The sequence below is a fragment of the Hyaena hyaena genome, unplaced genomic scaffold (genome assembly GCF_003009895.1).
Source record: "Hyaena hyaena isolate Hyena2069 unplaced genomic scaffold, ASM300989v1 scaffold_1545, whole genome shotgun sequence".
NCBI classification, from domain to species: Eukaryota; Metazoa; Chordata; class Mammalia; order Carnivora; family Hyaenidae; genus Hyaena; species Hyaena hyaena.
In genome coordinates, this window is record NW_024082183.1 from 26,083 (window position 1) to 52,958 (window position 26,876).

The 26,876-nt window shown below is 37.9% G+C and overlaps 1 protein-coding gene across 2 annotated transcripts in view; it reads left to right on the plus strand.

Moving 5' to 3' along the window:
* The window catches only part of LOC120225993 (neurexin-1-beta-like), a 56,777-nt gene that overhangs the window by 16,603 nt on the left and 13,298 nt on the right, over positions 1 to 26,876 (plus strand). The window contains exon 2 of one of the 2 annotated variants that reach the window (XM_039224176.1): positions 15,115 to 15,202. In XM_039224176.1, the coding sequence (XP_039080107.1) occupies positions 15,115 to 15,202 (88 nt within the window). The remainder of the gene's footprint in view (positions 1 to 15,114; positions 15,203 to 26,876) is intronic. The other variant, XM_039224177.1, reaches the window with a different exon arrangement.

The window sequence follows — 26,876 nt, forward strand, 5'->3', positions numbered from 1 at the left end:
TTTGTGTGTGACTGGAAAGTGTATTTACTGTCCTAAATCAGCAGACATCCCAGCATTCAGAATTAAGTGAATTTGACACGTGTTGCAAGGAAAGGAAAAGTACAGATCGGGGCAGGAGAGGTATGATAGTACGTTGGAGGAAATGTGTCAGAACTGAGTGGAACAGACTGTAAATGCAGGGCTGGGGAGAGAAGAGCCATTCAGGAGAGGACATGGCTAATCACTTAGTCATCCAAGTGTGTTACATGTGAGCTTTACTTATCACAGTGCGTTTAGTGGCCAAAATGATGATGATGATGATGATGATGATGATGATTGATGATGATGATAAGTGAATAGTAGCTGAAGAGGATGTCATTAGACAATTGCATAGCCAAATAAAACACTCAAATACCTGTGGGAAGAGTTCAGTCACAGATTTCACCTAATGAAATGTGCACACAAAAGCAGGCTCTCTAAGAAAGGTCCTAGCCCCCAGCAGAAGACAGTTCACAGAATTCTCCTGTAGCATCTGCATGCACGTTCTTCAGACAGTCCTTGGGCTTGGGAGAGGCTGCTGAGTGCTCTCTGGCCTGATGTCACCGTGATGTTGGCAAATGCTATTCCCTGGTATTTGTCAAAGGCCTTGCTTAAAATTTTCAGTAAAACTTGGGGCAGAATGGCAAAAGGCAAATCATGTATGAGAAACTTGGGAAAAGCAGCAAGTGAATCCTGTGCTATTTTTATCTTCCTCTTACCCAAGCATGGAACTGGAAGCAGTGGAGGGAGGGTGATGCCAACTAGATGCAGGGCCAAGAGACAAGAGACAAGCTCTTGTTCCGAGTTCAGTGCTGAGCCAGGTAGTGATTTGATCCCGCACACCTGACCAGGCCACACTAGTTTCCCTCTGTTTCCTATAAGGGAACTGGAACAGGTATCTCAGTGAGTCTTGAAGCTCTGAAACAAAATTTGACGAATTCTAGGTCACATCACACAGCTAGGGAGAAAAGAAGAGCTTCCTGGCTTTTCAGTGTGTTGATGATGTGATTTTTTTTGAGAGATTTTAAGAAGTGCTCTCCTATCAAATATATAATTTGCTCTGTTTATAAAATATTTAAACATTGAGGTGTGGATTTAAGTTGGAAATTACACTTCCTTTGTGAGGAGAATATCTGTGTCTAAAGAACTTAGGAAATCTCTGTCTTCCAAAACTGTTCTTTCTATGACTATCCTTGAAAGATAGTCCAGAACAAAGGGAAGTTATTGACTCTGTGAGATAATAAGAAATACATGTTTAATCTTTGTCCCCACCTTCTGGCATAGCTCCTAAGTCCCTTGGACTTTCCTGTGTGCCAGGAGCATCTTTTGTTCTAACAAGTCCATGCTTGGTGGGTGTGTAGATAGTTTTAGAATGAGACAAGTCACTAGAAAGACCAAGCCGTAGTTAGAAGCCTAGAACTTTCAACCCCCACCCCCACCTCCAAACTTCCCAGGAGGGGAGAGGGGTTGAGGATTGTAATCCATCATGCCCACATGATGAAGCCTTCATAAAAACCCCTACATGACAGAATTAGGAGGGCTTCAGAGCTGATAAAGACATGAAGGTGCTGGAGAGGTGGCCCACCTGGAGAGGGCATGGAAGTTCCATATCCCCCTCCCTCTCCCACCCCCCACATACCCTGCCCTGTGCATCTCGTCCATTTGGCTGTTTCTGAGGTACATCTGTTTAAAATAATCCAGTAACTGAGGGGGTGGGGGGAGATCTCAGTAGTCACTGCAAGTAATAACCTTTCCCCCAAGTTTCAGGGAGAGGAAAGTGAGAATGTGTACAGAACCAGCTGTGTCTATGTAATAAGTATTGTCAAAATACCTTCTGAGTGCCAGCCACTGTGCTAGGCAGGGCCTTTATAGCACTAGAGTATATAATACTCTGTATAGTCCTGCATAATAGGGATAAACCACTTCATTTGTGCTTAGGAAGGAACCCAGAGAAGTTAGGGAACTTGCCCAAAGTCTCCCTGCTTATAACGGGCAGAGTTGGGACTTCTGCCCTATCTGTCTAACTCACGCCTATGCTCTTTCCATGCTCCGTGTACAGGGAGCAGCTTTCTGCTAATAGACAGCCTTCATTTGCCACATACCTGAAGTTCTCCACACGACGCAAAGTAGAAACGTCTGGCTCTCTTATATTCCTCCACTGCATAATGCTTTTAATCAAAGATATTCAATCAATGATTGTAAGTGAACGGATGAATTAGTGAAAGAGCAAATGCATGGAAGAATCAGTCGAAAATATCTCAATTTTATGAGTGCATTCTGTCCCACACCTATTTCTTGGTCTGAATTTGATGAGTGGTCTCAACCATCAGCCCTTATATTCATACAGTTTATTTTATGAGGAAAATAAAGCTTTCATCTTGTAATTAGATATATAGTTTCTTTAGAATCAAACAGCAGTATTTACAATGCAAGATTATTGTAGTAGAGCTCTGATGGGACAGACAGAATTGGGGAGGGGGAACCCAGAATGATAGTCAACTATTTTTTCTTAGTTTTTTTCTATAAAGCAGACTATATCTTATTGCTTTCTCAAAGGACAGGACTGCTTAATAAAAACAGGCAGACCAAATTATTGCCAGGCATTTTTCGCTTTTCCTTCTTTCTAACTTTCAGTCTTTCCTTCTTTTTAGTTAAAAGTAATGTCACTTCTTGCTATTTCTCTACCATAAACTTCCAGCCATGAGGTATAATGTGGAAACCAGTTATAAAGTTTCATTGTCACTTCTAGAGATGTTAGAGGCAGATAAAATCTTTGAAAAAGTGTGATTTTTGCCACAATTCTCATCTCCCACTCTTAGGAGTCATACTCCTGGAAAATAATCTATACTTGCTCACTCTTATTTTGAGATTTAATGAGCTGTTACAAATGAGCAATTGTGACAAACATATACCAAAGTGTAGGGAGCTCGGAGAAGATGACCATTAAGAGTAAGGTTATTTGACATGATTCTACGAATTCAAGTGTCAGGTATAATATTACTTCTGTTTCTAAAATCAAAATGAATCATACACTCTGAACTTTATTTATTTCTACCATCATACTTATTTTCATAAAAGGTTTAGAGTGCGATGACTTTTTCCACCTTTACTGAAGTATAGTTGACAAATAAAAATTGTATACATTTAAGGTATATGATGATGTCTTGATACATATACAGTGGGAAATAATTCACCACAATCAGTGGTGACCGCATTTTAAATCAACTCTATTGAACTCTTGTGATAGATATCTTGGGGATGTTAAGCATGGAAAAAAACTCTATCCCACCTAAGTACATGAAATAAGAAAGCATACATCTAAATAGTTCCCAAGCTTTTAGATTTCAATGTAATTTGGAAAGACAAATACCTCCACTGTTCTGATGTACTAAGAAAATACTTCTGTCTTAACGTGTACTGCTTTATTATTATTATTATTATTATTATTATTATTTTGAGAGAACGAATGAGCATACATGCAAGTTGGGGAGAGGGAGGGAGAGAGAAAGAGAGAAAATTCCAAGCAGGCTTTGTGCTGTCAGCCTGAGCCCGTTGCTGGTTTCCATCCCATAAACCATGAGATCATGACCTGAGCTGAGTCAGACACTTAACCAAACGAGCCACTCAGGTGGCCCTAAATTAATTAGTATATTGTTAATTCATAGAGAAGACACAACCATAAGCACTGTTATAACTACAGACACAATCACTATAATAGAGAGCATTATGTGGCAGGAATCACATCTAAAGTACATCTCCTCTTCCCCTGTCAGCTCCTTTCCCTTCCTTCTTCTCCTTCTCCCTCTCTCTCTCTCTCTCTCTCTCTCTCTCTCTCTTTCTGTGCCTCCCTCCCTCCCTCTCCTTTGATTAATAGTGTTTGCTAAGTGATCTGTTTTCCCCACTTACCTGTTCACTTAGATGTTCATTTAGGGCATGCATTAGAAGTAAACTGTGGATGCAGAGGTAAAGTAAATGAAGTTGTCACCTAGGTCCCAGGAAAGTGAGCAAGAAGGAGAACTTGAGAGGATGCCAGTGTCCTTGCATCTGTATAGTGACTCTCCAGGAGATGAGGCCTCGAGAGGAAGAATGACAGTGCCAGGTGTGGATTGGTACTGCCTATTTTGTACATTACCAGTGAGATTGACACATAAACTGTAAATAAGCAATGCTAAAATGAATCCTATTCTAATATAAAAGGAATCAGCCCAAGCATAGCAGCATTTATAAGAGGGGTTAGGATAAGAGAAATAGATCCCATTTAACTGAGGGTATACTTAGGATTTCGGGACATGAAAATGAAAGTTATTCAGTTAAGTGGATAGTTGTCTGCCCTCTTTGAGCTCTTCCCTAAACTATTCTCTTTTTTTCTTACATAGTTTATTTTCAAGTTGGTTTCCATATAACACCCAGTGCTAATCCCAACAAGTGCCCTCCTCCATGCCCATCACCCCCCTTCCCCTCTTCCCCACCCCCATCAGCCCTCAGTTTGTTCTCAGCATTCAAGAGTCTCTCATGGTTTGCCTCCCTCCCTCTCCCCCACCATTTCCCCCCTTCTTATCCCCCATCGTCCTCCGTTAAGTTCCTTCTCATCCTCCTATACTTGCAAACATATGGTATCTGTCCTTCTCTGCCTGACTTATTTCGCTCAGCATAACACCCTCAAGGTCCACCCATGTTGCTACACATGGCCAGATTTCATTCTTTCTTATTGCCATGTAGTATTCCACTGTAAAGATAAACCACATCTTCTCGATCCATTTGTCAGTTGATGGACATTTAGGCCCTTTCCATGGCTATTGTTAAGAGTGCTGCTATGAACATTGGGGTACATGTGCTCCTATGCATCAGCACTCCTGTATCCCTTGGATCAATTCCCAGCAGTGCTATTGCTGGGTCATAGGGAAGTTCTATTGTTAATTTTTTGAGGAACCTTCTCACTGTTTTCCACAGGGGTTGCACCAGTTTACATTCCCACCAACAGTGTGGGAGGGTGCCTGTTTCTCCACATCTTCACCAGCATCTAGAGTCTCCTGATTTGCTCATTTTTGCCACTCTGGTGTGAGGTGGTATCTCAGTGTGGTTTTGATTTGTATTTCCCTGATGATGAGGGACCCTGAGCATCATTTCATGTGTCTGTTGGCCATCTGGATGTCCTCTTTGGAGAAGTGTCTGTTCATGTCTTCTGCCCATTTCTTCACTGAATTATTTGTTTTTCAGGTGTGGAGTTTGGTGAGTTCCTTATAGATTTTGGATATTAACCCTTTATCTGATGTCATTTGCACTATCTTTTCCCATTCCATCAGTTGCCTATTAGTTTTATAGATCGTTTCCTTTGCTGTGCAGAAGCTTTTTATCTTGATGATGTCTCATTAGTTCATTTTTGTTTGGTTTCCCTTGCCTCTGGAGATGTGTTGAGTAAGAAGTTGCTTGCAGCCGAGGTCAAAGAGGTTTTTACCTGCTTTCTCCTCTAGGATTTTGATGGCCTCCAGTCTTACATTTGGGCCGTTCATCCATTTTGAGTTTATTTTTGTGTATGGTGTGAGGAAGTGGTTTAGGTTCCTTTTTCTGCATGTCTCTGTCCAGTTTTCCCAGCACCACTTGCTGAAGAGACTGTCTTTATTCCATTGAATATTCTTTACTGCTTTGTCAAAGATTAGCTGGCCATACATTTGTGGGTCCAATTCTGAGTTCTCTATTCTATTCCATTGGTCTATATGTCTGTTTTTGTGCCATCCCCAGAACTATTCTTTATGGTGTAACATGAAGAGTAAAAATAATTCCTTATTAGTTGTAATAATAACATATAAACATCACATTGTGGGTCCTTGGATATTTCCAAAAGTGCTTTCACACATGTACAATTTGATCCCTAAAACATCCTAGTAAAATAGAGAAATTATTATGATTCACATATACAAATGAATATATATATATAAAGAGGATATATATATATATATATACTATATATATTTACATGTATATAGTACATACTTGCATTGCATATATATTCTTAAGTACTTTTGAGAACACAGAAACCAGTCCAAGATGATGCATATTGCTTACAATCCAGTTTGCAATTTGATTCTGAGCTAGCATTTATTTTCTGTTATTAATCAGCATACTGAAAATTAAACTGAGATAGTTCAAAAGCACACCATTCCAAATATGTATTATTATAAACCAAAGTAGGCACCACATGGAATGAAGTATTCAGATATGGAAGCTTGGAGTTCCAGTTTAACTATAATGGGAAAAGATTGGATCTTCTCAGTGTGTGAGCAAAATAACATTGTAACATCTGAGCCAGAAAATATTTACTCTCAATCACTGCTTGTTAGAAACGCTCATAAAAGTGCTGCTCAAACATTGGCTTGTTTAGGGGACCTGAGTTTAGAACCTTGCATCTATTCAATTCATGGGTCAAAACAAAACAAAACAAAACAAAACACACCCAGAAAATTAACTTTCCGTTAATAAGTCATCATCATTTCTAGCCACATCCCTATTTCTTGCTGTTTCATACTCCAAGCACTGTTGGATAAAAGTTCTCATATATTCCCTGGTTAAAGGTCTATCAAGAGGACATTGGTTTTGGTACCACCCAGTAGGAAGGAAATGTTTTGGAAAACTAGCTTCCTATGGCTCTTTCTACACCTTTGATTTTGAACTTCCAATTCTAGGGCCATCATGTAAATGAGATTATTCTGATCAATGAATGCATGTCTAGATTATATCTGGAGAAACAACCAGCATTATTAATAGATGGACATTTCCATTTATTTATTTTCAAGATATAATAGATAATTTGGCAAAACTCTAATGATGGTTGTGTGAGAGAGACAACAATAAATATCTCATTAGCACTTATGTTATGAAAACAATAGTTAATAAGAGAGACCTTGGAAGTTGGAAGGATTTTCATCAGTGAATTAATGAGAAGAGGGACAAAGAGTTCATTGAGTTAGTTTTGTTGTCAAAATAGCCTGCAATGTTCTAAGTCGAGTAGGCAGGAAAAGACTCTAATTTATATTTTTTCTGCCCCCCAAAATTTAGTTGTGCATTTTGTATAGAACCAAGAGACATGATGTTTAAGTCTTTAAACACACAAGAAAAAGATTACAACAAGCAAATAATGAAGTCTTAGGGTTTACTCCACTTCAAAATAACTGCAATTATATAAATATTTGAATTTTTATAACCAGATTTTTAAAAATTGAACACTAGCATTTATTGTGTTCTCCTTTTAGTGTCACTTAATGTGGTCCCATATTAAGTGGTGCTACCGCTGCATCTGTGTGTCTCCTCGTATGTGTCTGTGTGTTTTCTTCATGACAATTTTAGTGGTTACTTAGCTCAAATCCAATAATCCCCTTTGCCATCTTTTAACTTATCTTAAATGTATTTCATTATGTATCTCTATGGACTATATCACATCCTTTAAAGAACAAAATGTTTTTGGATGGATGAATGGGTTGTGAATAGATAGATGAAGTCATCTGAGATAGGATAAGACATAATCATAGTCTTTTGGGGTCAGTGTAATCTCAGGGTTTTGCTATAATTGTAGCCAATCAAAAACTTTTAATTTTGTAGCTTCTGTTTCTTGATATTAAAAATGACGAGTTTAGACTAAGGATCACTAAGGTTTGGCCATTGCAAGATGTATGATTGCTTGACTAAAACATGGTTCTATCTCCTAACACGTTAAATGTCAACAATGAAAGCTTGAAGTTTGGAGACGTGTTAGTTGAAACTATTTATCATTGACATTTTATAATTATTTTAAAAAATCTTTTGGGGCATCATTACCAGTAAGGATTTTCAGTTCAACGTGTGTGACAAATTAGTCCATTCAGTCACAGTGGTTAGAGTAGAGGTCCATATGGACTTACCTAGAAGCCTAGATTTGTGTTGTGAACATCTGTCAGTATTCATTTAATTTGGAAATGGCCAAACTCATTTCAGAATTTTGGACTCATGTTCAAAAGCAAGTCAATAGAGAGGGAACACGGTTGGTCACATACATATTCTAATTTCTTTTTTAGCATCTCCACCCCACTACCAGCAGTCTTTGGAGGTCTTATACCCCCGAATTCTAGTTAATGAGAATCCAGGAGAATAGATTATTACAATACCTGTCTAATAGTACAAGAGATATACTATCTTTTTTAAAACATAAATTTAATTTCAAGTTTTCTGACACCAGTTTTCTCCTTTGCAGATTTATACTTTGCATAACTTTGCTAAAATATGATGTTCTTTTTTTGACCAAGCAGAAAGCCTTTTTTTCTTTCTTCCATATTTCCTTTAAATTAATTTTAAAAGCATTATTTCTACATTCCTATCTTCCCTTTTGAGTTTTGCCTATTCAGATGTGCAGTATCAAATGCATATAAAATGCATGTTAAAAATGAGTAAGATATTGTGATCTTTACCATGGTGGAGTTTTTCTATCCAACCCACTTTTACTGTTCTGGAACCATTGCATACATTTTAAATAGTCAAGAAAATCTTAAAGAAAATTGAATGGCTTTCAAGTCTGTCTTTTCCCCCAAGCAGACAGATGATTTATGGTCACTTTTTGTAATAACCTAAGGCATCAATTGGAGGAAAAAAACATTAAAGAAATATGAAAGCTGGCTGTTTTCAGAAATATTTAAGCTTTGCCCTAAATATTCATGAATGGCAATGTTCAAACCTTCAAATTGGGTAAATGAGTGTACAAATGGGTATTTTTTTGAGCCTGGACTTAATCATAATGCTCAGAATAATAGCACCTCCACTTGCATTCTGCATAAGCAAGTTGTTAGTGAATATTTAATGAAGTAATAGTTATGGGAGTACTGCTACATTTCAAGAAAACTAAGCCATTTGAATTGAATTGATTGTTATTTGTATCAGTGAGTGATTTGTTCCTGTACTTTAGAATAGAGTAGGTACAATAAGTTATTTGCAGGTGGGAACTACAATTTATACCTTGCTATGTAGTGACCATATTTTGTTCCCAGCAGAGAACACTATGTATACATGAGGTATACATGAGGTATTTTCTTTTTGTTGGTGTCTAATTGAGTCTCACTTTTTTTGTTATTCATGTGTTGGAGCTAAAATTCATGCTTCCCATTTTAGATCTCAGCTCATTGCTTTTATTTTTGTTAGATTAGTTAGCCATGGAATTGACATCTTTATGTAGCATCTACTACTCAGAGAAATAATCTACAAGTAAGATCCCAAAACTTGACTGAGATCATGAAAACTACCATAAAAGTCTCTATGCAGAGACTCTAAACTCATTTTGTACCTTTAATAGGTTTGTTGATTTTTAAAATTTTTAAAATGTTTGTTTATTTTTGAGATAGAGAGAGAGACAGAATACAAGCATGGGAGGGGCAGAGAGAGAGGGAGCCACAGAATCTGAAACAGGCTTCAGGCTCTGAGCTGTCAGCACGGAGCACAACATAGGGCTTGAACCCACAAACCATGAGATCATGACCTGAGCCAAAGTCAAACGCTTAACCAACTGAGCCACCCAGGTGTCCAATAGGATTGTTGATTACCTAAAATTGCCAGTTTGATGTAACTTTATTAGTTTGATTTGGTCAAATAGACTCATGGTTTGGAAATTGTATATATGTATTACAACTGGGTTATTTTTCTGCAGTTTTCCTCTTTGCAAATATTGGCACTTCCCCCACCCCCTAGAAACCTCTTGTCTTATAAATTATTAGTGCAATGCATTGGGCCTTGGCTTGTGCATCCTGTAACACTTATTCTGAATTCCAACTTTTTTTTTTTTTTTTCATGAAAATGTGCCTAGCAATAAGTGTTTTCTGGAGAAACTGTCAGCTTCAATCCTGAAATCCAGACACAAATGCTCTCTCTCCTCCAAAACAGCTTCATATAGACAAAAGTATCAGCGAGAACAAGTGTCCATCAATTAGCAAAACATGTCTCATATCAGCTAGATCCACATTCACCCCTATCTGTTGTCTCAATTCAGTTTAGATGTTGATCACAGCAGTGAAAGCTTTGGGTAAATAATGCTATACAAGTGAGCACCATTGCTTGAGATATTTTTCAGTGTTGTATTTGGATATGTAGCCATATATGCTCTTGTTTAGAAATAAAGTTTCAATCACAATTGTAGAGTAAATCATGAATTTCTTTGTGGACATCAAACTCATAGTGGACATAGTTTTGCATAGTGGAATTTGTTATTTTGTCCTAATAGATTTTTCTTGTAGGGATTCTCATCAGAATGTATCTGTCTTCAGTAAAGCTGTTTATTGTGAGATGCTGTTCTTAGTAGAGATATAGCATTACAGACTAAGTTTATACTCTCATCATATCTTTTACCACACAGATATGCATTTGTGCTGTATTTTAAAAAGTGACACTGGAGTGCCTGGGTGGCTCAGTCAGCTAAGCGTCTAGCTCTTGATTTTGACTCAGGTCATGATCTCACAGTTTGTGGGATCAAGCCCTACATCAGGCTCCGCTCATAGTACAGAACCTGCTTGGGATTTTCTCTCCCCCTCTCTCTCTGCCCCTTCCTCAGTTGCTCTCTAAATAATAAACTTTTAAAAAAAGTGATAGCAACTGAATATGCAGTGAATTCCACCATTAGATTTGGGGGGAGGATGTCTGTAAGTAAGAAAAAAAAGAACAAAAATACACCAGTTTCTCTCCTTTTTAACCCACCAAATGGTGTCTCTGGAATAACCCTGTCGTTAAAGAAATTAAATAAGTTGATATAACTTCTTACTACACACATCCTTTTTCCTACCCATCCTGATGACAGTTTTATCTTCTGTATCATGTTGGTGTTTTTCCATAGAGCATGATGAGTTACGTTTCAGTGCCTTTATTTCTTGAATTCTGTTCACATCATTTTTTCCCCTAAAGGTAAGGAGAACTAGGTATTTTTAGCAGACATTTTGAACAAGTACGGATGCTGCTGCGTGAATGTACAGGCCACTCTGAATTAGGGAAGACCAACATGGCACTTTGACCTGTGAGTGGTTAAATGCACAGTTAGGGACATTTATCTAAATGGACATTTATGTAAAGCTAATGCTTTTGCTTGATTACTCTTCTGTCTCTTTCAGCAGGTTGTCTCTTTTCTGCAAAAGGTTATAAACATCAGGGAAAGTATACTGAAGAATAGAATTGATTAATGTGACATATTTGAGTTTCTTCCTACCACTCTCTCAACAGCATGTCATAGAAAGACAGCTCCAAACATAGTGAATTAAATTTAAATTACACGGCGTTGACTAGAAGATTGTTTAGCTAATTCAGCCTCCAAAATGAAACTTGATTTTTTTCCCTATATTGGAGCCATTTCCTGATTTTTCATAGAGTGACAATTTCTGCCAAGTCATCTATTGATTTGAGATCTTTTGTTCAGAAGACTATTGCTAGTTTTCCATTTTTGAGAGAAAAAAACATGAAAAACAAGGACGTATATTCATTATACCAGGAAAAGAACAATAAAAATTAAAACACAGTTTTACAATAACGTCACGTCTGTATGGTGATTTTTTTCCTACCATGAGAGGGCTGTAAGAGATACTATTTATTTTATGACATTTTTTGTTATTTTAGGTACTATGTTTTGTGAAAGATAACACTGAGAACATTCTCACACTTTCTGTTTATTGTGGAATTATTCCAGAAGAATGTAGGAAATAGGTCAACTTTTTAAAGAAAATTTAACTTGGGTGGCCTAAATAATATAGTCTGCATGCAACACTGTCCACTGAGTCACACATTTTAGCCCATGAATTTATTTTGAGAAGCAGCCTTCGTTATTTATATTTGATGTTTGACTTCTGATTCAGAATGTAAAACTAGGCAGTGAAAGATGGAAGCTTAGTTCAACAAAGTATCAATATAGCTACTGTATTTTGATATAACTACTTACATGAGAGGTGAAAAGTTGAAAATAATTCACAAAAACAACTTCTGGCTTAATGTCTTAAATTATATAAATGCAGTGCCAGAAAAGATTAAATCGGTGATACATTTATTGAAATAATAACAATAATGTTGATAGTATCACAACTTTTATAAGCATTGGCAAAGTGGTCCTATTGTTGTGACTAATCCTTACAACAATAGGTACTATTGTGCTCTCCATTTTATTCACATGTGAAAAATTACTTCTTTTTTTTTTCTAGGAGAGAGAGAGAGACAGCGTGAGCAGGGGAGGGTTAGAGAGAGAGGGAGTCATAGACTCTGAAACAGGTTCCAGGCTCTGAGCTGGCAGTCAGCACAGAGCCCGACGAGGGGCTCGAACCCACGAACCGCGAGATCATGACCTAAGCGAAAGTTGGACGCTTAACCAACTAAGCCACCCAGGCGCCCCTTCACATGTGAAAAATTACTTCTAAAGCAAGGTTCTCCACCTCCGCACCACTGACCTTGTGGCTCATAAAATCCTTTGCTGTGGAAGAACTGTCATGTGCATTTTAGGATGTTAAGCAGCTTCCCTGGTCTTTGCTCATCAGATTCCAGTAGGAGCAGACTGCCCCACCCACCCCCTGCCCAGTTGTGACAACTGAAAATATCTCTAGACATGGCCAAATGCCCACCCTCCCACCCCAGCTGAAGGAGAGAGAGGAGGCAAGATCACTGTTGGGGTGCAAAGCACTGGGTTAGAGAATCTATTCTCATTGCCAAGTAGTATTCCATTGTATATATAAAAGACATCTTTTTATCCATTCATCAGTTGATGAACATTTAGGCTCTTTGCATAATTTGGCTATTGTTGAGAGCATTGCTATAAACATTGGGGTGCAATGGAGTACTGCTTGGCAATGAGAAAGAATGAAATCATGCCATTTGCAGCAACATGGATGGAACTGGAAGGTATTATGCTGAGTGAAATAAGTCAGTCAGAGAATGACAGATATCATGTTTTCACTCATACATGGATCTTGAGAAACTTAACAGAAGACCATGGGGGAGGGAAAGGGGAAAAAATAGTTACAAAAATAGTTACAAAAAATAGAGAGAGAGGGAGGGAGGGAGGCAAACCACAAGAGACTGTTAAATACCGAGAACAAACTGAGGGTGGAAGGAGGGGTGAGGGCAAAGGGAAAATGGGTGATGGGCATGGAGGAGGGCACTTGTTGGGATGAGCCCTGGGTGTGGCATATAAGACAATCTGACAATGAATTATATTTAAAAAAAGAATCTATTCTCATCCTGGTCTTCCCCCTGTCAAGAAGAGAACAACAACCCTATACTGATTTTATCAATAGAGTTAAAATTCCTCAAGGAAAATGAGAAATTCTCTTGTAACCTTGAAAGTAGCTTAAATGAGTATCTACTGTGGTTGAGAAAAAAAGTAGCCTTCCACTTGAAGTTGGCTTTAAAAGAAAAAAACAAGGCAGATAATCTGCTCTGGGGTGAACTGGAACAATTGACCTGCATGGCCTCATAATCCAATAAGTTGCTATTATCAAGTCAGTTTGGATGTTATCCTGCAAAATGTGCTCATGCCACGAGGAGGCTGGGTTCTGCCTTTTAAAGCTCACTTTAATGAAAGATACCTGCGTGACCATCACAGCAATTGCTGCTGGTTATCATTGACATGAACAGTTCCAGTTTCAGGGACACTGGTATTTTGAACTCCCTCTTTTAAAATAGCAGCAGCAAAATAAATGCATCCAGTCTCCCTTAATTCCAGTCTCAGGGGGATTAAGAACAAAATAACATGAAACCATCTCAAAATGCTATTTAAATACTCGTGTTTATTTAAAGGTACCTCATGAAGTATTAAGATCTGAACAAATTCTTTATCTTTCAGTAGAGCCCCTGTACTCGGAAGAATTTTAGGCTGAGTTCTTGTCAAAAAAGTGTATCATCCTTTATCTTCATTTTTCAAAATGGCAGAGTTTTCCAGACATTTATTTATTTATAGTTTAATCTCTGACTATGTTAAGTGCTCCCTTAATCATAATAAGTCATACCATAGTTCTTTTTTTTCTTCAACGTAGGATCTCTGTATATTATTGTAATTCCATTTTTAAATAAGGATTTCATCAGGGTTGGTGTTCTGGGTATTGTCTAAACAATTATAATCCCCTTAATCCTTAACCAATGTAATGAAATATTTTCTATCATATACATTGAGTCCTTTACTTAACCATTAGCCAAATCAGATGCAAACCTTCACAGTTTCCATGCAATATCTATTCTGAGTTTACTGCTGCTTGTAAGTGGCATTAAAGAACAACCTTTGGTGCTTGTAAATGATGATGTGATGAACTGCTAGGATTTACATACTCTCCTTTTTATTACAGTGATGGTTATCTTTTCACTGTAAGTGCAATGAAGCAACTAGAATGTCACAGAGAAAACTATCACCTCTATCCTCTTGCTGTAAAAATCATCCCTCTGTATGCTTCTCATTTATTATGAAACCTTAATGATGAAAAGGACAATGGTGAAATGATATCTGCTACCCTAATATTGAAAAACTAAGAATCAGGTGTGAAATCTCCCCATCCCCAGTCCCTTAAATGGATGATATTTGCTTCCCTTCAATGCATCAATGAGATGTATTCTCTACTTAATCTGTGTTTCCTGATAATGACAAGCTATAGCTCAAAGATTCATCAAATTCTACCTGGTCGTGAATATAAAAGGTTATAGCTGTTCTGCTTTTAGGAAGCCAAGCACAAGTACTGCATAAAGCCTACTGATGCATACTTTGTAGCACTCCAGGGTTGTAATAAATTTCGAGTCATCTGCTTCTGCCAGGTTGTTTGAATCATCTGTATGCTACTGGGTACAGCTATTCTGTGCAGTTGAATGGATGGGTATCTACAGGTGGGCTGTCACCATTTCCGTGCCCTTATGTAAAATAAGCTGTAATCAAGTTTTTACAAATATGTGGATTCTTCCATGAGAGATCTAAAATAGGTTGAAAAAATGTAGGCTCTGTGTCCTCGGGAAGAGAAATAACGAATTGGGTTTTGCAACCTATCAGGAAAACACAAATGTGTTTCAGTTGTCAGCGAGACAAAGATTAGAGTATCTCTTTGATCCCTTGAAATTAATCTACTCAATGTGATTTTTTCACAGACCACAGATGACATCCTTGTGGCCTCAGCAGAATGTCCCAGCGACGATGAGGACATTGACCCCTGTGAGCCGAGCTCAGGTGGGTTAGGTTAGTCGACTTTTTTTCTTACTTTTTTTGCTTTACTATAAATCTTTGTTGCATGCTATAGTCCTTAGAAGAGGCTTGCATTTATTTCTAGAAGTCCACCCCATTAAACAATGCCTCATTGTGAGATAAGGGGTTTTGCTTTTTGCATGGACAAATTTCCCCACATTTATTAGAAAACAAATTTTAAAAACAAACCCCACCAAGATTATGTATTTCAGAAGAAGCAATGGGGGACAGCACACAAGGCTGATACCTTACCGTTCACATTACATTAACTCACAGTGTAATTTTTGTGTATAACGGTATAATAGGCTTTCCCTTGGGTCACCTGTAGTAAAATTGTAAAGCTTAAAAATTGCACTGCATTATGGAGAATTATTTGACCTTTCTACTGACAAAAAGTCCCCACTACTCACTCTGCCAGCAAATTATCTTAAGTGATAAACTTCTGAATTTCAGAAGTAAGAGTATTATGGCAGTAGTAAAACAAACAGCAGGTAGAATCCTTGATACATTGAATAGAGAAATATTTGAGTCTTGCCATGTCTCCCTAAAATTTAAGTTGATGCATTTTAGCTCTAGCTGATGCATAATTTCTCCTCCTTCTTTGTGATAATGGCATGACTGCCTAACACACAAATACTATTTCCAAAGCAGTTCTGTACCTGGAAGTGGTGGCCATGAACTCTGAAAATGAATGAATCATAGGGTGGGTTTGCTTCCAGATATTCATAATACCAAATATCAGGGTCATTTCCATGAGTTTCCTCTGTAAAGGAGTGTTTCTTTAAATTCAATAATTTTCTTCTTTAGGTGAACAAAGGGAGTAAGATAAATATAGACTAACCACTCAGTTAACTCATGACCTCTGTAGCTGTCATGCGGAATCGCAGAAGAACTTCCTGTCACCATAAAATTACGAATTTATATTCTTCTGAGGAATATCGCTTTAAAATAAATCTATTCATTTTGATATATGGATTTAAAAAAGGGTTCAGGATGCATATCTTGCATCTTCTTTTGAATATCACAACCCACTGACTGTAGCCACACACTCTAAGCACTTGGAGCTGCTACTGGGGCCCAGAAGGGAGCTTCTCACCTTTCAGCTGGAGAAGGTCAGAAGATGCAGACGTGTTGTGTTCTTGTCCCCTTTCCTCTGGCCTTTATCAATCAAAAAATGTTGGCCTCTAGAATGTACTTAGAACTCTGATGATCATCCATTTCATTCCTCTGGTTTTTTGGTCTCCACAGTAATTCCCTTTTGGCTGTCTGGACAGATATGGTCGCTTCATGATAGGATCCTAGGCTCCTTTGCCAAGTTCCTTTTTCACTGGTATTCTCATTCTTTCTGTGTTTGTGAAAAAATAATAATAATAAGTTGTTTCTTGTCCATTACATAAGCCCCATTTCTTTGCCTTCCCCTTCCCTAAATTCTTCTTTATTTCTCTTACTTTCACATGACCAATCATGACCTTCTGTTTTATATCTGGTTTTCGCTAAGATCCTCCAGCCTGGATTGTTCATAAAACAAAGCCTGGTGTTGGATTGTACATTGAGTGTGTGCGTGTGTGTGTGTGTGTGTGTGTGTGTGTGTGTGTGTTTATATTTGTATTTGATTTTGCTTTCCTAATTAGCATTTTCTAGAGAGAAATTGATTTTTGCAGTATATTTCACTATATTAGCATAGTGCTGAAAACAGTATAGATTATTACTAATTACAGTACTTGCTGTACTTGGTTTTCCTCTGGTCTGAATCTTTCTTTCGCTAACTGAGTATAGGCCATCATCCTCTGTGTATATATAGCATCCTCACCCTGCATACCTAGTAAATTCAGTAGGAGAACTCTAATTACACTTAAAATTGTTGCTTTTTTTTTTTTTTTTTTTAATCTTGAGCACAGCTAAGTGATCCATTTCTTCTCACCATTGCTTATAGTCTTACTAGCCATTCTTTATAGACTAGTTTACCGCCTTCCCCTTTCTCTGGGGACACTGGCTCTAACAACAGGGCGGTGGGTGGCAGGGAGGAGAAGGGGGGAGGGAAAGAGAGAGATTACCCTTTTGTCATCCTCTCTCCTATTTATTCACTTGATTTGTGGCTGTTTTGTCAAATACTATAGCTTGATGGAAAGTGAGGAACAGTTTGTCAATAGCCATACTCTAGACAATAATCGTTCTGTCCCATTTCCTTCACCACACTTACCACTGTACGAATCTTGTTTGCTTACTTGTTACTTGTTCATTACTGTACAGCTTGCATGCCCCACAAGAAAGTAAGCTCCATGAAGCAGGAACCCTGTTTGTCTCCCTGCATGGATTTGTTGTGCAAATTTTAATTTTGTTTCGCTGCATCAGTGTGTTGTCCAATATACAAGGCACAGCAGCTACCGAGTGTATGTAATGACAGCTCCTTCGGTACTGTTGCACCAAGCCTGCTGGAACCTTCCATCTTCTCCCTCCGTGTTTCTTTCTAAACTCCATAGTTTTCAATTCATCAGTTCTCTTAAGGCTTATACTTCAAATTCTGTCACTCCAATGTCATCTTTCTTTGTAGGCTTTCCTTATGATCTTACCTCTCCTTGATAGTGTATTTCATGAATGGTTTCTCTTTCTATATTACATTTTGTAAGTGAGAGCTCTTTCTGTCATTGGCTTTTTCTGTCCCATTCCTTATGATTTTTTTCACACCCATCTTTAATAATTCATGCTGTGTTGCTCTTTTGGCAGACTTGGCTCTGTGTGACAGCTTCTTAGAAGTCCAGAGTGTATATGATTTTTTTTCTATTTTCCAACTGTTTTTTTTTTTTACTAGCAGTGGTTTTTCAAAATCATATTCTAATCTGAATATTGTTTCATTATAGGATGCTCCTCCTGCACATCTTTGTTTCTCAATGTAATGATGTGCTGGTTTTCTTAAATATGTTTTTCTTGTTTGCTTTTCATCTTGAATACCAACATAAAATAACGTGGATGAAAATTGTAGATGCTGATGTTATTAGACTTTAGATACTGTTAGATATAATGACAGAAATCATTTCACATATCAGCAGGTCATATTTTGGGAAACTTATTTTTTTTAATGTTTTTTATTTATTTTTGAGAGAGAAAGAGAGATAGTATGAGCAGGGGAAGTTCAGAGAGAGAGAGGGAGACACAGAATCTGAAGCAGGATCCAGGCTCTGAGCTAGCCGTCAGCATAGAGCCCGACGGGGGGCTTGAACCCACGAACCGTGAGTTCATGACCTGAGCTAAAGTCGGATGCTTAACCGACTGAGCCACCCAGGCGCCCCAGGAAACTGATTTTTAAGAAAAGTAACATACTGAGCTAAATATTCAGAAATGGATGTATCTGCTATGTACATTTCCTAATCCTGAAACAAGTGAAAGAAGATATTTTTTGTAAAAAGATGCATAATTACTTTTCAGATATTCTGGCCAAATCTTTGTATTTCACACCAGTGTCTTTCAGACTCCCTGAATATTTACATGTGAAGGTTCTCTAATCACCCAAACCCACCCTCTCTTCAAAAAATGGCTTCTTCTGTGAAAATGGGTTATGATCATTTACGTGCCTTCCTAAGGCTATTAATAAAAGAGGGAAATTCTGGCATTTTCAACACAAGTAAATTATGCCTTTTATCAAGTGTTTGATAAATTTGACTTAGTATGTGGTTCTACTCAAAACTCTTAAGAGGGAAGTTGTATATTTGGTGGATTATCAATTTCACCATTGATCAAGTAGTATTGAGTCCTCCTTTGCCCACCCACTGTTCTGTTCAGCTCCAGGAACAAAAATAAAGTTTATACCTTTAGTCTCATCCTACAAAAGGGCCTCTTTCATTCTCTCCCGGATGTTGTCAGTTATTCTTGATGATTGCTGGACTCTTCATCTTTAACATTAAGATATTGCCTATTTTTCCTGTTGTTGCAAGGATTAAAACAAATATATTTAAGGCACCGGCTGCGATGCCTGGCATGAAATAGAGCATAAGTGGTGGCTTTTCATTTTCCCAATTTAGTTACATAAAAAAAGAATATTCAAGCTATTTTTTCCCTATTACATAATGCTGTTACTTTTCCTGGCTGCAAATTGGTGGGCAACTGATGAAACCACTCAGGCCTCCTGGTGGGAACTGTACATGTTGAATCTGGATCAGCAGCAACCCCCTAGGTGAGAACACATGGAACTCAGTGATGCTTGATTCCAGCAACAGTGTCCTGCATGGTTAGCATTGAGTGACAGCTTCCCACTGGTATAAACTTAGTATTTTAGAAAATGAGAGGGGCGCCTGGGTGCCTCAGTCGGTTAAGTGTCCAACTTCGGCTCAGGTCATGATCTCATGGTTCGTGCATTCAAGCCCTGCATCAGGCTCTGTGCTGAATGCTTGCTCAGAGCCTGGATCCTGCCTAAGATTCTGTGTCACCTTCTCTTTCTGCCCCTCTACCACTCATGCTGTGTCTCACTCTGTCTCTCAAAAATAAATAAATGTTAAAAGAAAACTAGAAAATGAGAGTGTAGCTCTACAATTTAGGTCTGATTGAACCCCAACTTTTAGAAGGACAGGTGGAAAGCTAAAACAGCCAGTGATAACTAGGTCACAGGCCACCATTGCTCTGAAATGCCTGGTTTTGGCTGCCTGGACACGTAACAAGTGGATGAGATTTTCTTCATACTTCTTCTCAAAAAGACTGGCAACCTCTGTGCCTTTCCCTCGGCCTAGAGATATGGTTGTTAGATTAAATGAATGAATATATGGAAAGCATGTTGTAGAGCAGTGTCTTGGTCCTAATACATGCTATGAGTGTTTGCTGTTATTCTTCTTTGTATTATATAAATATACATATTTTGCAAGACCTCTTTTTTTTTTTCACTTGAACATAAGGCTTTGTAAAGCAGACTTCTATGAAGTCTTATATTTGTGATTCACTTAGTAAGCTGACAAAATGGCACCCCTGCAAACACATTCCAAAATGGTCCTTAATCCTGTCCATACATCTTAGTTTTGAGCCCCTCTTCTAAAGACCCCTTTCTCAAAACTCCTGAAGATATTAGAAGAGGCAATTTTTTAAACTTTATTGATTTATTTGTGAGAGAGAGAGAGAGACAGAGAGCGAGCAGGGTGGGGCAGAGAGGGAGTTATAGAATCCCAAGAAGATTCTGTGCTGTTAACGAGCAGCCCGACAGGGGATCAAAACCAGGAATTATGAAATCATGACCCATGCCTTACTGAGATCAAGAGTCAGATGCTCAACTGACTGAGCACCCAGGTGCCCCTGGAAGAGGTGATTTTTATGCTGATATTTACTACTATAAATGAAGAGAATGATGCACTTTGGTGTGGGAACTTCCTGATGAATAAATTGTCACTTGTTACAGAGGAAACAGGACCAGCTTCCTGTTTCCTGGGAGTACTGCTTAGGAAGGACAATATCCTCTTAGATTTATAATGCTAAAAATGATTTGTCTATGCTCATTATGTATGTGTGTGGGGATGGGGAGGAGCTAATGGCATAATGGGCCACTTTCAAATAAAATTTGCCAAATGAGAAAAAGAAAAGCTTACTGAATAATAAAAAATCTGGTAGTTATAGAAGAAAAAGATCATAATTTTTGTGGCAATCTCTTAAGCATTAGCTAAACTAATGGGGATAAGGTGATCAGTATAGCCCCTCAAAGGATACCTGTTGATTGCTCATCAGTTGGATGATTGGGGTTTAGGTTATAGGAGTAATGATAGATAACAGTAATAACTTGTTTTTAGTTGGAGATTTATTCTGTGTTCATCATTGTTCTTGTATTTCATAAACATTATTATATTCCATTATTTGACAAAACTTCTGAAGTATTTTCATAGCTGGGAGATTCAGAGAGATTAAGTTACTTTTTGTAACATGAGAGAGCTCCTAAGCTCTCTAAATTAGAAAAGGTAGGCTTTTAACTTCTTGAAATGCAGAATGTTCTAAAATTCAGGCACCTCACAAATATAGGATTAATTTTTTAAATGTTCAGTTAAATAACTCTATGGCTGGCATAAATTTAAATTGGATGGCAAAGTGTCCTTTACATGTATTACTATTCATTCGGCTAAATTTACTACAATTAGCATGCAACTTTGAGTGGTTTTTCAGTGTGCTATATTGAGAAAAGATCAAAGGATTTCTATTGAAGTGATCCCATTAACCACATTAGGAAAAAAGCTATGTATACGGAACAAGGTGCATCTTTTCATTAAATAAAGTAATCACAATCATTTAAAGGAATATATCACTTATTAGGTCATATTTTTAGAGCCTGATTAGAAGATAATTTTGTGCTACATTTAAATTTTGTATATGTATTACCTAATTATTCAAAAGCAAGCTTAATTAGCCATAATAGCCAATACATTGCTGTTAAAATGGAAATTTTGAGCTGTCACCAGAAAAACACCAATAATTAGGACTTCATTTTTGGAAACATCTAGAATATCTCCTGAGCACCAGGCTACACTCAGCACCAACCATAAGGAGTCAGGGCACTGCTAATCATATAGGAGCAGGGCAGGCACCTGGATTTGGGGGACTAATAGACTACAAGGCTTTTGGTGTATGACATTCTGGTGTAGTAACCATGTTTTTCCCATGTAAACTTATCCTTCAGAAAACTAGAATAAATTGAATGCTGTTTGATTAAAATAGAAGAAAGTCATTAGACGTCATTTACACTTTTTCCCTATTTCTGAGAGCAGTAATGTCAAAACAAAAAATACACTGGACTAAGTTAAATAGTCAAGGAAAATTCAAGATTATTGTAATACATGGAGGCCAGAACTCAAACTGATCTCACCTCCAACTCAACTGAGAAAAAGAAGACTGGAGAGTTCTGTGGAGGGATCATAGACTTCCTATGGAATGCTAATTGGCTTCACCCAAAGGAAAAGCAAACCTCCTTGAAATATCTTCCTGGTTGGAGGTTCAGTTACAATTTGGAGAAAGGCACCCTCCCTTTCCAAGGTAGGCTCCTACCCTCCCACAGAAATTGGGAGATAGGGAGCTATCCTTGTTGATATTTCAAAGGAATGGCTCTCAGGTCCTTGAGAAAAAGAATCCTGGGTTGTAACACTAGCAAGAGGCTTTTAAAAATATTTACATATCAAAAGGGCAGAGAATAAATTTGAAATTATAAGTTTTCTAATAAAGTAAATGCTCAAAAAAAAAAGGGAGGCCAAGGACCCAGAGGAGGAAGAAGTCCATCTAAAGTTTGATCAAGCTGTGGCCAATATTGAGGTCTTGGTCAGTGAGGAGGAGTCCATCTTTCCAGGCAACCAATTTCATTCACCAAAATTAGTTCCTACAAGGAAATCAGTAGGAAACAAAATAATAAACAAAAGGTGGTTTTTATTTGTTTGTTTTCAGAACACTGCAATTTATATTCAGTGTAAATGATTTGGACCTATCTGTGATTTGGGAATTTTTTTGAAAAAACAATAAAATAGAATAGATTGTCACACATTAGAAAAACCCTTAAGAGCATTTTGTAAGAACTTTGATACACAATAGGGAGTGAATACTAGTTCTGACTATAACTTTGGAGTCAGATAGAACTGGTTTGATTTACAGCCCTTCCTGATCTTGGGGAAGTTACTTAGTCTCTTTGAGGTTCAATTTCCTAGTCTGTAAAATGGGCAGAATAAAGTTGTTATAAGATTGAAAGAAGTTGATGCATACCCAGTGATTAGCAAAATGTCTGGCCACATATTAGAGGTATAACAAATAATAACAAATGCACTGGTGAGTGGAGGATCTGTTTCTACTAGCATTGTTGCCATGCCAGTGGACACATTATTCTGTATTGTAGTAAAGCACTCAGAAAACGTACAGATTTGATCTGAGTCAAAAATGAGCCATAGTCCCTTTCAATGTTACAGAGAGTGGGCTCCAGTCCAATGTCTTACCTAACATATGATTGGCTGCTTATAATTCTTACTTGATAGATGAGTGAGTTTACTATGTTATATTAGCATTTACTTGAAAGTCTACAAAAAATACATGGTTGCTAATACAGTACTTCCTATATTAAGTAACAGAAAAATCTATTCAATAATAAGTACACAATAGATTTTTAGGCAATCTACATGTATCTCACCTTAAAATATTAATAATCTTTCATATGACAAGTCCTTATTAGAAAATGCTAAAATACCATGAGAGCCTTTCTAAAGTGTGACATGTCCTCTTGAGCTTTGGAAAGAGGCAATGAGATGTGTTTTCATTTTTAAAATAGTCACCGACTCTGAAGGAAGAAATGTGGGTATAAGTTTAGGAAAAGTATAGTGTAAGTCCATCTCTTATGGAAACATGAAACCTACAAGGAGTGAAATCATGTTTTCTTGTGATTTATATCAAATACAGTTTTGGTAATGAAATCGGTTTCCTGTGGCTTTTTCTTGGTATTTTATTAACTACCTTTCCTCAAATAATGTCAGAGGTAAGTCAGCATATTCTGAATACTACTTTTCTCTGTTGCTTTCTCTGTTGGTTCATGGGCTCCAAGTAGCAGCAAACGCTACCTTAGACTGCAGTCTGCAGCTCTCATTTCATGTCATTTGACTTTGTCAGTTGAATCACTGTCATCATTATTAACTCCTTACCCAATCTAACAATTATGAGAATCCCAGCATTGGTAATCAAATAGGACAGACAAGAACATTTTATTAATTTTCCACATTAAGAAAGGATGTATTAAAAATGCAAATACAGACAGAGGCCATCAAATAATTGAATAACATTAGTAGAAAGAGAAGTACCAATGCTGCCACATCTATGAGCACACTAAAATCTTACACTTCCTTGAGCAAACTTTGGAGTGTCTGTGCCACTTGCTGTGTAATCAGAAGCAAAGCACTGAACCTCTGTGTACGTGACTTTCTGCATCTGCAAAATGGCCTGGATAAGGTTAAATACCCATGATATTGTTGTGCTGATAAAAGAGACAGTGCATGGAGAGCACTTAGCATTCTGTCTGCCACATAGAACTTTTGATAATATAAATTAGCTTTTATTGGTAGTACTAACAAATTGACAGAAGAGTGTACCATATTATAAAGGGAAATAAATCTATCACCCATGGCGAGAAGGAAAAATGTTAGTAACTGGCACTTTAGCACCTAGAAAGTTCAAAAGTGTTTCTGAATCCTATTTGCATACAACTTTTCTCAGTAGCCCCTGTAAAACTAACATGACCAGAACAGTGCTTCCGTTGGAGAAATATAGGTCGTGAGGATGGGAAAAGAGCACATATCAACTGTTATTCTTACTTTTGGAGGAAAACAATGAATGCAGAGTTTTTGAAAGAAGGACTGATTAGCCTTCCTGCCTGTTCTTTTAATCTGCCTGCTGTTCCTCCTAAGACATTCAGGAAGACTGGGCCGCCTGACTTCACCAGCCAGCCGTAAGCACCACACACTGGCCCGCATGGTGGATGGCTTGACATGCTTTCTTCTGACAGACTCTGTGGAGAACATGGCTAATCTTTCAGCTTAGCTCTTGTACTTTCACCAGAAAGAATGAGATGTTTTCCCAACAAAAGACAGCAATGGCTTTCTGACAGGAATATCAAGATGATCACCCAAAGAGAGCAGACACAGTTTTAAATTAAGAAAACTACATATTGCTCTATTGCCTAAAATGCCCTGAACTTCTACAGATGGTGAGCAGGAACCCTAGATGAGGAGCTGTGCACCTAGCACCCAGCATACAGCTCTGCAGTAGAGACCGTACTCTGTGTTTCATTCAGAGTACATCTCGGAATTCCAGAGTAGAGAAGGAAAGAGGAACGAAGAACTGGCCTAACAGGTTTAGAAAGAAACCAAAAACCTCATCAGAAGAGCTATTATTTCCAAGATAATAAGCCTTGCTGTCAGTGATTACTGAAGAGTGGTCTCGGGTGATTGATTTAATGATACCTAAAAATATAAAGTATCATAATAAAATTTTCAAAGAGGGAGAAATTTAATTCACTCCAACCATGGGAGCCAGAGAGCTCTGATCTGTAAAGATGGAATATTTCTCAGATAAACAGAAACAAGCTCCACATGCAGCATGACAATTAATAGCCTGAATCAATATGCCCTGCAAATTAAGTGATCTTTTTGTCACTCGAATTCACAGGCGTTCCATTCATGTTCGGGAAGTCCCTGAATGCAGTGACCCCTGGGAAGATAATGTAGTAAGGTGGTCACCATCACAGCTGATTGAGCCATGGCATGCAGTACATACTGCAGAATTGTCTCGTTGCAGCTGCTGATTCCATACCTTTTGTGTGGAAGGCATGGGAAAAATAATCAGACTGTCATTGTTTTTATATAGAACCTCATCCTTCTCTGAGCACTTTCACATTGATTGTTCTACGAAATCTGATTCTCATGGCGACCCTGGGAGGTAAATAACATATCACCATTATGTTTCTGATGAAAACAGTGTTGGCAGAGGATAACAAATTGCTAAGGGTCACTTACCAAGTTAGGTGCAGTACCTGGCCTAAAACTCAATGTCCAGTAACATTCTGTTTACCGCTCTGTGTTGCTTTCCTAAGATTCTTCAGGAATGCAGACTTTTTACTGGAATTGACAGATAGATGGCAGCAGGTGCAGTAGAGTTGGTTTGGAAGGGGTGGAACAGCTGTGTAGAACAGAAGCCTAAAGTGTTCAGTTCTACACGAAAGGATGAAATTGAGAATACTAACAAATTGTTCTGCGGTCATAAATGTAGACACATTGTTATATACAGTTTATAATAGCTATGGACATACTCGAGCTTGAATTTTGCCTGTGCTACTTGTAAAGCTCAAATAAACCTCTTTGAGACTCAGTTTCCCTTCCTGTCAAGTAGTGAGAACACCTATACCACAGAGTTGTTATGAGTCAAATTAGGTAACATAGACAAAATGCACAGCACAGAGTCTACCATACAATACTAATAGTTCAGTAAATGTAACAGGTGCTATTCAAATAAAAAAAAAGAAATTTAAGCCTCAAAGCAAGTGAGGCATCCTAGCAACTGGGTTGAGTATCTGTTGACAATTAAGTCATATGAAAATATATCTACTAAAGTTAAATCCATGCAATATTTGGGAGGAAACTAAGAAAGGGGGTTTTGATAACACAACACACTTAAGTAAGCTAACACCAAGGTATTATGAAATCTTTTCTGGAGCTCTTCAAAACCCTGACTTTACATGTAAATTGTAAAACAAAAACAAAAATATGACAGGCAGCTTCTGTCAGAGAACTGGAAGGAGTGTTGCAGTATTCACAGGCACACACATGTGTACACACGCACATTCCTCACTACTCAAATTATAATCATGGTGCCATCTTTGTCTTCCTATAAATCAGGTTCCCCCCAAATTCCTTGTTCCTGGCCTGAAAATTCTTTGGACTGAATCCTCTGGGTCTTGGTAAAAATTGATTGTTCAACTTTCTGTATGTAAAAAAGTGACATGGATCCTGAGGAAAGTGATTTCTAGGGGCATCTGGGTGGCTCAGTCAGTTAAGCATTCAACTCTTGGTTTTGGCTCAGGTCATCACCTCATGGTTCATGGGATCCAGCCCTACATTGGGCTTTGCAATGACAGCATGGACTGCTTGAGATTCTCTTTCTTCCTCTCCCTCTACCCCTTCCTCTGCTGGTG